General features: G+C 39.5%; 2 protein-coding genes across 7 annotated transcripts in view; one reads left to right on the top strand and one right to left on the bottom strand.

The window, feature by feature from the left end:
- The window catches only part of CALML6 (calmodulin like 6), a 186,581-nt gene that overhangs the window by 75,619 nt on the left and 96,507 nt on the right, over positions 1–14,455 (top strand). The gene's annotated exons all lie outside the window — the stretch shown is intronic.
- Positions 1–14,455, bottom strand: part of GNB1 (G protein subunit beta 1) — an 83,983-nt gene that overhangs the window by 35,899 nt on the left and 33,629 nt on the right. For 5 of the 6 annotated variants that reach the window (XM_065575242.1, XM_065575245.1, XM_065575244.1 and 2 more), the window contains exon 2: positions 1,905–2,012. In XM_065575242.1, the coding sequence (XP_065431314.1) occupies positions 1,905–1,961 (57 nt within the window). In that variant the 5' untranslated portion in view covers positions 1,962–2,012. Of the gene's footprint in view, positions 1–1,904; positions 2,013–6,611; positions 6,688–8,472; positions 8,613–14,455 lie in introns of those variants that run through there. The other variant, XM_065575243.1, reaches the window with a different exon arrangement.

The raw sequence follows: 14,455 nt of genomic DNA, 5'->3' as shown, positions 1-14,455 counted from the left end.
AGTGATTAAAAAAATCTTTTCACAATTTTTAAAGAAGTTACTCGGTTTACAAACAAATCACAGAGCCATGCAATAGCAGCAAGTTACACACAGCCATAGCAGTATTATGAACTCAGTTACATAGGTGTTTAAGTAGGTGCGGAATATGGTCCCTATCACAGAGAGTTTACAATCTAACAAGGGCAATATAGACAGAAGGGGGAGGGTTCAGGATGGAATGCAACAAAAAGCAAGTGAGAGGAAAACTTCATCATGTGTCCTGTTAGTACTACTTTCCTATGCACACTGTGAACCATAAGGAGACTAGGATATAAATCTCCACAAAGTGCTTCCATGAGAGGTCTCAGAGTGGGTGAAGACCTAGCATACTGGCTCAGGAAAAAGTGATCAAGGTGCAAGGGGTTGCAGGAGATTCAAGTGGAAGGAGGATGCAGTGCAAATAATAAGTAGTGCGTCTTGGGTGGAACAAATTGGATGGTGAGGGTCAAAAGGAAATACAACCAGAGAGTTTGTCTGGAGACAAACTATACATCACCAGCATCAAGTAACCTACATTTTATTTCAATGAGGTAGAATTGGGGTCCAGACTTTTTCATTACTTTTGTTGGTTTAGGTCTGAATCCTGCGTGGCATTAGAGCCGTTATTTTGGGACCTAAAAAATATTGGGGGCTGTCAAGGTTTTTAAAGACGCACCTTCCACGATGACAACAGCTGTTGACAAGCACAACCTGCAGGAAGCAGAAGTGATGTCTCTCCCCCAACTACACCTATTAAGGCATGCTAGTGTAAGTACTATAACTTGGCTATTATGCCTCACTTTACTTCTGAGCTGGAAAGACAGAATGTATTTTGAGCAATAATCCAATGCCCACTGGATCACAACAACTACTTTGGAATATTTAAAAAAACCCTCAAAGAATACAAAATCTAGTTTACTTTAAGCTGTTTATTTTTTGTACTTGTCAGCTTACACAAACTGAAATTAAACTGATCATTTTCACTCAATTTATATAATCAGTTTCTCTTTCCGCTTCATATGTACTAGTGTTGTTTCCAAAAAATTAAAAGACATTGGGAACAATTTTGTTCATGTTAAGTTTCATAAAATCCTTTTGAAAGAAACCTACAAAAATGTCCATTTGACGATAATCCTTTTTTGGAAATATTAAAACACTTCTCTTTTATTTCACTCAGCATATACATGGTGAGTAGATGTGCCAGCAAGTCAGAAAGAACCAGAGTATATATATTGTGATCTATAACTTAACACCAATGAAACAAGATGACCTAGTTTTATGCTTGTGTAAACCTTTGAGCATAAGCAGGAAATAAAATCTAGACAGTAAATAAAATATAATGTAGTACTTCAGCCAATCTTTTTCAACTACTTTCTGAGGAGGGTTGTGAAGAAGTTTATTCATGGTAAACTTCATGGCGAGCGATGAATTATAGCTTGTTTAGTACTAGACTCTACTGATCCAAAATACTAAACCAAGATATTATCTATCCGAAAGCTTCATAAAAATATCAGATACTCAAACCTGATGCATTAGAGATTTGGATAGCTTAAAGTTTCAAGAGAAACATATACTGGCCTTAAGGACTGGTGTAAGATACAGAAATGCTTTTAAATATAATCTATACACGCTTATATTATTCTGTGTGACTCAATCATAACGCTTACTGGAAATTGGAATGGCTAAAAGCAACTTTCTATGGAGTTACCTGTGCTTACTTTTATAAGATATTGCATATATTAACTTCTGAAATACATTGTGAAAGATTCAGTCTAATAAACAAGTCATTTTTGTCCATCTCCCATTCTGTTCCTAAAAGGACACAACTGGCATAAATATCACTTGCGTTAACCTAGATACACACACTGATTTGATTTAATACATACTCTGATTTGGTTTTTCAGTTGCTCAGCCTCCTGGCGTAACTGGTCAAGTTCACTCATCTTCCTGTGCTAAAGGTGGGCTTCACTGCCACCTCTGAGACAATCAGAAATCTGAAATACAGACACATGAGGATTTATTAAAAAAAAAGTTTGATAAATTAATGGAGCAGAATGTCCTTTCAACATAGCTAGAATTCAACCCAGAATTTAACAATGACTGGTAAAGTCAGCTTCAGTGGGTCCACATTTCTCAAATCTAATCACAACCCTTCATATCTACTGTTTCGTTCTTCATGCCCATGACTAATAAAATATGTGTAGGATTGTTTCTTCTCCTTTCCCTCAGGTCCTATTGCATTTTTCCTACCATAAAATATCTTCTTGATTGCACTTTGCACAAGCTGTCACACTCGATGAGCGAAATGCTGATTTTTTACAACACTAATTGTGATAAACCCTTTTTCCCTTGGGGTGAAATTGTGTGTAAAGTATTAGTAGAAGATTTGTTTTTTAATCAAAGAAAAGATAAAAGATGTCTCCAATATTTATAGACTGGAGTAACAAACTGAAAAGCCAGAAATAGGATAATACAATAAAGTTTCCTGAAATTTGGTGATTGTGAGGAATACTGTCTGGATAGCTGAGTAAACTGAGATTGTTCAGGTCCCCATGAGGCAGAAGAAACCAAAGGGACAGCAGATTTGGGTGAGAAGCCCTGGAGATTATTCTGAAGTACCTGTCAGGGAACTTCATTTAGTTTTCTCTTGCTAGGTAGTCAAGTCGTACTGGAATAGATATTTGTAATGTTATGTGCAATTTCTGCTGTGACTATACTTTGTTTATCCTGTGATGTAACTGAAAAGCAAATATGAACTTACAGAAATTAGATGAAATATATTAAAATGTTTCGTTTTATACAATTACATTTGTTCTCAAGCTTGTCACAGAGCCCCACTGTAATGCTTTTCATGTAGTACATAATTGGGGTGCGGCTAGCCACTACAGAGGACTAAACAAAACAAGTTCCACTTAATACAAATAGCTAGGTAACACCATTTCTCTGTTTTGAGATGTATTCTAGATACTGTTTCGTAAAAAAATTCACCCAAAAATCTGTGGCTACCATGACTTATACCTGCTTTAGGAGTTCAACTAAATTACTTCAGAACTGTCAAAAGAAAATAAACTTGTGGAAAGCAAATGAGATATTTTAGAAGCTGTCTTGATCTTCCATATTTAGTATTGTCCATGCTGCTGCTGTTCATTGTTTGCCAGTCATATACATCTGATTACAAATTTGATTCCTCTGTTCTTCTCCTGTATGGCCATAATAGATTATGCATATTTTATTCATGTATTATCAATGGACACTGTCTTACTTTTAATTGCTACCCTTGTGGACATCATTACCTCTTTCAGCAAATCAAACCTTCACATTCCTGAACTTTGAAAAGGACAATAGATATAACATCTTATACTGTTAAAATCAGTGTATAGAAATTGCAGTAATGTTCAGAAAACACAAAGCCCTCGTCTCCAAAAGAAATTCTGGCAATTGTTTTAGAACAGCAATGAATGGTTGTCTACTAGGATAATGACCTAAGATCTCATTCACACTTTTTATAACAGTGTTAAAACAGTTTCATTCTGTCTACAGTATCAATTACACAGTTTAATGAGTTGGAGAACCTGCTGCTGACAGACATTTTCTGCAATAGCTGGTTTTCCTAGTATAGATCCTGAGTTATTGGCTAGCATACATGCCTCTGGCTGCTGCATCCTAGGAGGAGACTGTCTGTAAACAATATAGAACAGACAGAGCTAAAAGACCATCCCTGAACCACCATGAACTTCCCACAAAAGGCAATTTCATTCCAAGACATTACTCAAACCATTTAAATATCTTCTGCTAAGTTTACAATACTTTGCCTTTAATAGAAATATTTTCCTAAACAAAACTATCATTTTCCTTTAGTGTTCTGGCCTAAAAATTCATAGTTACCCCCAAGCTGAGTTTCTTTTAACGTGGGAGTAACTAGGCACTAATGTAAAATTGCAGAGGTACAGTAGCAATTCTAATGAAATTTACATTTAGCTGGGGGGAACAAGGTATATGGCTGTGTCAGAAGTTTAGAGTCAACAGAAGAGTGGAACATAAGTTCAATTTTCTAGGCAGATTAAATCAATAAATTAACCTTTTAAAAATACTTCAATAGCATAAACATGACATTATTGCTGGGCTAAATTCTTAAATTAGAGCACTTGTTAAAAGACTTATTTTAAGAACAGTGTTTAGTTGTTATAGTTATATATGTTATAGCAAATCTTGCATTTAGCAAGGCTGTTAAATTTGAGCTAATAAACTACTGTCATATTTGTTTCTCCCTTTAAGGGCTATTTTAGCATGTATGAAAATCTAAAGAACAGAACTTGTATTTATTTTTGAAAAAGTAATTTGGTAACTAGACCTGATCCTTCACCACTAAAGAACACAAATGCTGTGCTAGCAGCTTCAGATATTATTCTATTGGTATTTAATCTGCCTTAAAAAACAAAAACAAAACAAAATAAGAACCTCATAGGTAGCCCTTCCCAGGAGGAAAGATAAAGATAATTGCAAAGTCCCCTGCCAATCAGCGATGAGATGGTACAAATCCACCAGTAAAGAAGTGGAAAATAGATGACGTGAAAGTAAAGTGCTAATGCTCTCTAAATAGGGTCATCCTGTTGCTTTCTTACAGCTTTCTATCATCGTAAAAACGACTCTAAAGTACCTCAGAACTTTAAACAGCTCCCAGAATCTATCAAGACAAATATCAAATGTCCAAAACTTCTGACACCATTACTTACAAATATACCGTTATCCTCAGCAGTCCAAAATATACTTACAATAGAAACTTGAGTCAGCTCCTACCAAAAAAATCTCCAGTCATACTGTTCCAGAGCCCAGACGCTGTGTTAATGTGGAACTAGGTCTCATTCTCCCTTCAGATTCCAGGGTCATAGTTAAGCCTTTGTAAGACTGTTGGTTCAGCTTAGTAACCCATTCAAATTCAGTTAAGACAAAACCTGCTGAGAACCTTATGCTATCCACTATCCTTCTGACCCATATTCACCATTCTATTTTCTTTGGAATATTCTTTCCCTTCAGAATATTCTCCACTCTGAGTTCAGTACTAAGGACTCTGCTGAACCACACACCAGTCTTGAGAATGGAGCAGTCAATGCTCATTTTGTCTCTGCAGCTCAGCAATCTTTGCTTGGAGTTGTTTGTACTGCTATTTTGACAATGAAAATCACTTCAGAGCAATACAGGCACTTGACTAAACAGTGTTCTTTAGCATACAGGGCGTCAAATTTGTCACGTTTCAGCTTCGCCACAGATCAGTTAGACTTCAGTTACAACAATTTTAAGTTATTGTTTAGCCCCATTTTAGCTGGTCAAGAATACAGAAATATCTACCATCAAGCAGAAATAATAGTCTCTGGTATTGCACCTTTCAGACAACTCCTCACCTATATGAAGTGGTGGTGTCCTCATTTTACAGGTGGGGGAACTAAGGTCCACAGGTTAAACGATCTGCTGAAGGTCACAGTACCTTAATGACAGAATCAAGAATAGAACCTAGGTGTTCTGGCTTCCAGTCTCCTACTCCAGTCACTAGGTCCTGCTGATGCCATCTGCAGCTTTATCTTTCAAAAGTCTGGTATGGACTAATATAGCAGCAGGCAAAGGACTAGCTACATATCTGTTCCCGCTACAGCACATGGTGTAACATGGTTCCAATCTTCTACTCATGCCAGAAATTATAAGATTATAAACAATGGAATTATATTCACTTACTTACTGAAATAATGGGTTTTTCTTTCTTTTAAAAGTCTTGAAAAAGACAAAAAAACTGATCCCAAGATCAGAATAATGTTGAGGAAGTTCACCTTACAGTGACTGAGCCTAGTTGTATCATTCTGGATCATTTGAATACATTCAGCAGTTTTTAAAGATATACCAGATGCGTTTCCTTCATGCTTGTGCCTTATTGCTTAACGAGGTGTGCAATGAAGGATACTACTGCAGATGTGTAAACCAGCTGAAGTGGGACATTACTATGAAGTGCCATATAGCTATTAAATATATAAATGTAATAGTATGAAGTGAGTATAGCCCAATATGTTAAATAGTTCGTTTAGTGGACAAGTCTACAGATGTTAAGACACTCCAAAATATGTACATGCATTTCTTTCCACAAAGAAAAGTCTTCATTAAAAAAGTTAAGATAAGAAGGGTCCAGTGATGGAATCTCCTTTAACGTACCTTAATTCCTACATGCACCACTTTCACTGACAGATGCTGCCCACCCTTCTATAGGTCTCACAAACCTCCAACTCATAGGTATACTACATAACGCCACACTCCTAATGGATTCACTCTATGCTGTGAAACCTTGATTGCAACCTTATATTTTCTAACAAGAAACCATCACATCATACATTAACTTACCAGCATATGAGTGTTTAAAGATGTGTTAATGTTGCTGAATATGAGTTAATGTTTTTTGTGATCATGAGGAATGTGGTGTGTACATTGTTTTACTGTTAATGATTAGAGATGTGACTTCTTTACAGGAGGGGGAATCGGACAGTAAAAGTGGTGAATGATGGGAGATGGGGAGTTAAGACTTGTAAGGATACCTAAACTTGACATTTCCTGACCTTTAAGGGTTGGAGTGAGTGACTGGCCACCATCCGTAATCTTAACTATTTTTTAAGATATTCTCTTTGTGGGAATCTTGATTGAAGCGGTTATGTAGGTCATGTGGAAAAGAGGAAACAGACCCTTTCACCATTCAATATAATATATACATGTAAATAGTAATGATAAAAAATACAAAATGTATAGAAGGTCAGATCTTTGATACACAACGTACTTAACAGATAAGAGTTGGTTCTACTATAGTAAAGAGCTGGGTTCCATTTCTAGCTTTTCTCGATGTCAAACAATCTTCTCTCTATATTGAAGACACTCCTAACTTCGCTCCTCCTTACTACTTTCTCTGCCTGCCTCTCTTCCCACATCCCAAAAGGTACATTTAAACAGGGGTACCTCCTATGTATCCTATGAAAGAGCACAGCAGCTTTCCAAATCTCTTCATACTTTTTCCAAGGTTCACAGGCATTGAGTCAAGGTCTCTACAGGAGCCTTTGCCTCAGGGTCACATCTCTCTTTAAACTGCACAGTGAAAAGTGTACTAGACAGGTACTCCCGCAGAATTCAGCCTTCCTTATCTATAGTACATCTAAGCTCAAAAGAGCCTTACTTAAGCACTTTGTGAGCTTAGTGAAAACCTCAGCATGTTGTTTCCTCAATATAGGATCTAGAGTACTAATGAACACTTCACCTTAAATCCAAAGGTCTCAAAGTGCTTTACAAACAGTAAGCTACCTTGTATGAGTGTATAGAGGTTACTGCCCCCATTTTACAGACAGACAAATGGAGGCAAGGCATTTAAGCAACTTGCCAATGATATTTAGCAAGTGAGTTGCATAGTCAAGATAGTACCAAAGAGTCCGGAATTTTACTCACATGCCTCTAGACATACTGCTTCAAATAAGGAAATACTATACGATTTCATGGCACTCCACAGCTAAAAGTATAAAAAATGTGGATGCTTGTCTGTTTTACATCACAATATATTGTATTAACACAATTACATCACAACAGTGAATTAAACACATTACTTCATTCAGAGTTAAAAATCAGCCAGTATACATTACAAACAATTCCAAATCCCAAACTTGATTTCTAGCACAATGTCACAAAAACTGTTTAACCCACATTTCCCATTTCCTCTGCAGGCCCTCTTTTGGTTTAAATATTAACAGGAAGTTTAACTCCTGCCAACAAGACTGAACTCCCTGGCTAACACTCAGGAAATGAAAAGCCTAACCCAGCCATGGGCATCAGAATAGAGAGGTTCTTCGAAACAGATGGTTTAAGATTTATGGGTGAGCCAGCCAGCCTGCCAACCATCTTTGTGACTTTTCCATTCCTTTTTTACCAAGTCTCACAAAGTAAATGATATGCTAACATCAAACCTCAGGGGAGGGGGAATATATACCTTTTGTGCTAAGTTGAATCAAACATCACAAAATATTTTTGTGGCTCTATACAGAAACAAGTCAGCAGAGTTTTTTTGAGGCTCCAAAATAAATTAGCCTTTTCTTTAAAGGCAATTAACCCCCAAATGTACGATTATTAAACTGGAAGGGGCATTGTGTGGAAATTAGTTATCCTTGCTCTCCATACATGGACTAATACAATACAAACTGCCATGCAAAAAAGCTTTAAAAAGCATTGAACTGGCTACCCTGCTATGAAGAAGCTGTCAGCTTGACTGGGAAGACATTATTGTACTTCAATTTCTGTGGTTTTGAAAATTTTTTGCTCCTGAATCAATAATTCTGTAGTCATACAAAAAGCCATATACATACATTTTGTTTTCAAAATTATCACCTGGGGGGGGGGGATAAGGTGGGTAAACAAACAGATATTAGCCATCAATCTCACACTTACCTCCCTTTCCCTTGAATGTGCTACCGTGTCCTCCAGAACACCACACCCCACTTCATCACACCTTCACTGAACTCATTCAAAATCTCCTTCCATAAGCTGAACTGCTTAATTGAGTCTTTCTGCTGCGAGACTAAATCCCCCTAATCTTGTTGACAAAAATATATCTTGGAGTTAATTCTTTTTTTTTTTTTTTTTTTAAATAAGAGACATTAAAATACACACTTGACAAGGTAGTTTATTATTCCTTGCAACTTCAAATGACCCAAGTCCCTCATTTAATTTGTTCAGTTACTTGCACCACATACCTTGTTACTTCATCGCCCCTTTTCCCACATTCAGAAGCTAGATAAGACACCATATTGGTAACTTATTAATGTAACATATGGAGGCTTTTACCTCTTATCACAAGAAACTATTTCAATACTCTTGCTGCACCTCAAAGTTGCATTTTTTAAACGCTAAGAGGAAAAAAATGTGCAAGCAATATATTTAGGTATTGGAGACTTCTGAAGAAACAACACCTATGGTGTAATGGATTCTTGCCATTTCTCCTACAGGAGGAAAGAGAAGTTACCTTCGTGTGTTTTTTGCAAAATAAGCAACAGGTAAGTTATCTATACAGCTGCTGTAGTAGTGTTTGAGCATTAAAATATCCAACTACGTACTGTAATTTGTAGCCGTTTACAAACTTTACAAACACCAACACAAACACAAAATAATTATTGTGAATGGGGAAATAAGCTCAATAAAGAGTGCCCCAGTACAATGTTTCTGCCCTGAAGATAAAGTTCACTCATCCTAATGAACAGTGACACACTAATGAAAGGAGTGATGTATTGTTTAAGTCCAATCATACTAGCACTATAATTTTAATTTACAAAATCTAAAATGCACTATACTTAGCTCAATCTAATACACAGATTGACATACACCTTAAGTTTTGAGTTGTGAAAAAGTCTAGCAGCTCTATTTTAAAATACATCATTCTTTAATCTACTGGGCATAGGCTGCAATACCCTCTTCAGAGGTTTAGTGTGTGGTTATACTCTAGAAGGGGGGGGGGAGAGAAAGAGAGGAGGAGTGATAGTGTGGCCAAAGTTTACTGCATCTCACTTATTCAAATTTTCCTCATTTTACAAAAAAAAAAAAAAAAAAAAAAAGGACCCTTTTGTTAAGCAACCAAACTTGTGAACACAACCCAGGCTTTTAGAGTCAAACTGGGTTCTTTCCCTTCTACAGATCACAACCAGTTTAAAAAAAATAAAAATTAAAATTAAAAAAAAAATTGTGCAAGGTGAATGATTCCCAATTTCAAAACTTCAGTAGAAATACAGAAAGTACTGACAGTATCATTTTGCTTGCAGTTATCTTTATTACTAGTGATGATGCATGAGAAGTAAAATAATCCAGCTAGACTGTATTATTGATGGTGCTAATCTTATCAATGTATAAAGGTTAATAATTAATGCCTGCCACATGACTGCCAAACACGAACTGGATAGTTCACCTCTTAAAATTGTTATAAGACATGGTGCGCACAAAACTAATCTCATCTCCTCAGAAGAGCTGTTTTTAGGGGCTATTGAACATTGGTGAGGTCCTAGGAGGCTGTTGTACTTTTTGAAACATACAAGAAGTCACAGTCAGGGGGCCTACATTATACCCACCAGACAGATTAGCAGATGCCATTCTAATCTATCATATGCTATAAATCCTACTAGTAACACCTGTTCCTAAAGGGACACCAACATTCTAGGTCACATCTCCATCTGAAAATTGTGCCCCTACTCAGGGCTGGCTTTAGGACCTGAGGGGCCTGATTCGAATACCCGGCGGCACTTCACTCGGCTCCAGGTCTTCCGCGGCACTGAAGGACCCCCCCACCGCCGAAATGCCGAAGACCCAGAGCAGACCGCCGCCGGATGAGTAAAAAAAAAAAAAAAAAAAAATTTAAAAAAGGTGCCTACGGCTCGGGGCCTGATTCTGGGGAATCGGCCTAAAGCCGGCCCTGCCCCTACTGTTCTAAGTTACCCCTAAGATTACGATTAGAGAAAATGAAAAAAATATTTTTCTTTAATTTTGTGCAGGTGATAGCACTTTTTGGGTGATCAGTTGAGTTCCATTTTTGTTGGTGGCACATGCCTTTTCACACTCCCCGCAAGAGGGCATTTACCAATATCAACAATAATGGAACAGGAAGCAAGCTGTAGCTATATACAGAAAGAAGGGGTAGAAGAGCAGGAGTCAGACTGAGTAAATTTGTTGGTGAAGCTTTAAGATCCACACAAGAGATGTTCTAAACAAAAGGGAAGAGCCATAATATTTCAGGTTTTCAATAGTTTCAGAACATATTAAGGTGTATTCTTCTAAATACACCTCTACCCTGATATAACACTGTCCTCGCGAGCCAAAAAAATCTTACTGCGTTATAGGTGAAACCGCATTATATCGAACTTGCTTTGATCCGCTGGAGTGCCCCCCCCCCCCCGAGCGCTGCTTTACCGCGTTATATCTGAATTAATGTTATATCGGATCGCATTATATCGGGGTAGAGGTGTATTCAATTGTCTGACAATCAATCATTATAAAAATCAACTTGAGAGCATTCCTTTAAGGAGTTCTGATCCAAAATGAAAGAAGTCTCACTTATTTCTCAGGGCCTCCTGAGATTGGACTACAACTACAAGTTACTCCTGGGAGAATTCTGCGTCACTGCGCATGCGCAGAATTCATGTCCTCCGCATATTTCTTTGCTTTCCCGCAGAAAAATGACTGCCAGGGAAACAAAGGGATGCTGCAAGAGCAGTCACGCACCACTCCCTAGATGCGCAGGTACATCACTTCAGGCACCTGGAGCAGCCGGCGGAGAGGTAAATCACTGCAGGGCTGGGGACACCCCAGCCAGTGGCTCCTACCCTGAGCCGGGATCAGCTGCTAGTCTGGACTGGGCTGGAGGCAGGAGAGGGCAGGACTTCCTCTTCCCCTGCAAGGAGTGGCTGGGGCTGTGTCAGACCCTCCCTCAGAAACCTCCCCCAACTGCAGGAAGCTCAGCATCTCCTCTGCTTCCTGCCCCCATCGCTCCTCAGCTGCAGAGGGAAGGGTCACTGTAGGGGGAACTGCTCCCCCATCCACCTGGACCTCCCATACCCAGACACCCAAGCCAAGCCTCACCCCGTACAACCCATACACTCCCAGCCTTCCATACCCGAACCCCACCAAACCTCAACTCATGCATCTGGAGCCCTCTGCACAGTCAGACCCCCTACTAAGTTCCCTGCACTCAGACCACCCCGCACTGAGTTCCCTGCACTCAAACTCCCACCCGGATGAGCCCCACCCTCCTGCACCACCCTGAGCCCCCACGTCACTGACCCCCAACTAGTTGCACCCAGACCCCCACCCCACCAAGCCCCACTCCTCCAGCACCCAGACCCCCCCTCTGCTGAGACCCCCACACCCAGACCCCTATGCTGAGCCCCACCATTTTCACCTGGAAGCCCCTGCAGAGTCCCATTGTCCCTACATCTGGAACCTCTCCCTCTCCCCCCATCCCCAGCACATCCAGATCCCCCCACAACTGCCCCCCACCCCACTGAGCCACCTGCACCCAGATTGTCCCACAGAATCTTCTCACCCGACACTGAGCCCCTCCACAATTGGATCCTGCCTGGTTAAGCCTTCCTGCCCCACACCTGGCGCAGAGGGGCAAGGCCCCAGGCTGTTTCTGAGGCAGGCCCAGGCCTTGTGCTGTGTCAGGGTCAGGTGCAGCCTCACCACTGAGTTTGTGTCCATGGGGTGGGAAGTGCAAGGTGATCTCCCACCTTTGTACAGCCAGTGGCCTGTGCTCCCCACTGCCATGCTGGAGTCCCTGCATTTATTTATTGACAAATAAAACTTGCAGAATTTTGCAAAAATTTCAAATATTGTGTGCAGAATTTTTTTTTTTTTTTTTGTGCCCCAGAATGCCCTCAGGAGTAACAATACACTGGTGATGCTTTAGAGAAGATTCATCTACACCTGAGATGAACACAATCTCAAAAACCATATAAGTCACTATTCATCTCTTCATCTATAGGAGGATGTATGTGTGAAAGACTAGTGTCATGGAGGCACAGGCAGTTCTTTCAACTGTTCTCCAGTCTTGCTTTTTTAAAAAAAGAAAGTGAAGTCAAGCTATTAGGGTTGCAGAGAAAACCTTCAAAACATGGAGCAAAACCAATGTAGCAATCTCTTCCTGAGTTTGCAGAAAGCCTCAAGTAACAGTGTCAACCAGCCCATCATTTCAGTGGGCGCTCACTTAGATGCCCACAACAGTTAAAAGTATTTCACTGCTTATAAAAATGTGTAAAAAAAGAGAGGAATAATCATATTATGGAGATCTACGCCAATGTTTCACAAAATTGGGAAGGAGATACTAGGTTCTAGCCATGGAGGGGGAGGAGGAGGAGGAGGGCAGGAAGATGGGTAATGGGCCTTTAATACCACATGATGGCATTATGGGGAGGGTTTGGTAAAAATCTGACAGCTTTCAAAGTCTGAAACACTGATCTAGACGGATGTGTCCTCCACATGTCTATGAAAAGGACGTAGGAGTTCCTGCTTGAAGACAGCTTCACCGTCAAAACTCTGATATGACACCATCCTTTAGTCAAAGATTAGGCAGAACTTGCCTCCACAAGCAGTCAGTGGAGCACGTTAAAGTGAAGGATAAACCAATGCTAAAAACGTACGTTCTTCTCCACCATGCAGAAGAACTAAGAGCCTACCTCCTCTGAAGCCATCTCCTTGTCAGCAAGGAAAGAGACTGGGATCAAATCTGGTCTCTCGTGGCCATGCAGAGTACTACAGTAGAACCTCAGCGTTACGAACACTTTGGGAATGGAGGTTGTTCGTAACTCCGAGATGTTTGTAACTCCAAACAAAACATTATGGTTGTTCTTTCAAAAGTTTACAACTGAACATTGACTTAATACAGCTTTGCAACTTTTGCTACTTTCCCTTTATTTTTGTTAGTAGTTGAACTGTATTTATTTTTTTTTGGTCGTTCTCTGGTGTTGCCCGATTGTGTACTTACGGTTCCAAATGAGGTGTGTGGTTGACTAGTCAGTTTGTAACTCTAAAGTTCTACTATATCTACAGATCAATAAGGCTGGCCATAACTTCAATTTCTGTCATTTACAGCACTTCTGAACCAATTTTTAGGAATATTAAAAATTACATTTTATCAATCAAATATAATCTTAACTTCACACAGAGGAGACATTGTCTGATGTGTTCCCTTCTGTGCGCCAATGGCATCAGCCTTTGCCAGCTTATTTGTCAGTTTCTCACACAAACATCCCTATGGCTTTCATGTGCATGGAATGCCCTCCCTGAATTGATCTGTAAGTCCATTACCCTCTTCTGAAAATCTTTCCAGATTCACCTTTGCCACAATGCTTAAAAATCCCTAATTAATTAATGATGGTTTAAAGGACAGATGGGGTAGTTGGCAATTACAAGTGTATGTATAAGCACTGTATTTGATTGCATCCCCCTACCTCCACCCTTCCAATAGCACCTGTTCTTGATTGGGTGCTTCTATTTTATCAATTTACTATATGACAAAGCAGCTTCTCATGTTAAATAGAAGTCATTACAAGAATTAGGTACTACCTATAAAAAGATACTGAACATTCGTTACATCTTCAAGACACTGCATAAATTTAATACTCACAACACCCCTGTGAGGTAAGTGGTGGTTAACCCTATTTTACAGATAGAATAGCTGGAGCAAACAGCTTAAGCCACTTGCCCAGGCCACAAGAAGAGACATTGTCAGAGGCAGGATAACAAGGCAAGAGGGGATTCTGGCTTTCAGTCAAAATTCCCAACCCATACTGCATTGCCTCAAGTTACTTCAAAGGCAAAAGGAAAACCAGGGCTTGATTTTTAAAGGGGCTGATTCCCCCACAATTCCCAATGTAGTCTAAAAATCAAGGCC

The sequence above is a fragment of the Chrysemys picta genome, chromosome 21, assembly GCF_011386835.1.
Source record: "Chrysemys picta bellii isolate R12L10 chromosome 21, ASM1138683v2, whole genome shotgun sequence".
NCBI classification, from domain to species: Eukaryota; Metazoa; Chordata; order Testudines; family Emydidae; genus Chrysemys; species Chrysemys picta.
This window is presented reverse-complemented; position numbering and strand designations above follow the sequence as displayed.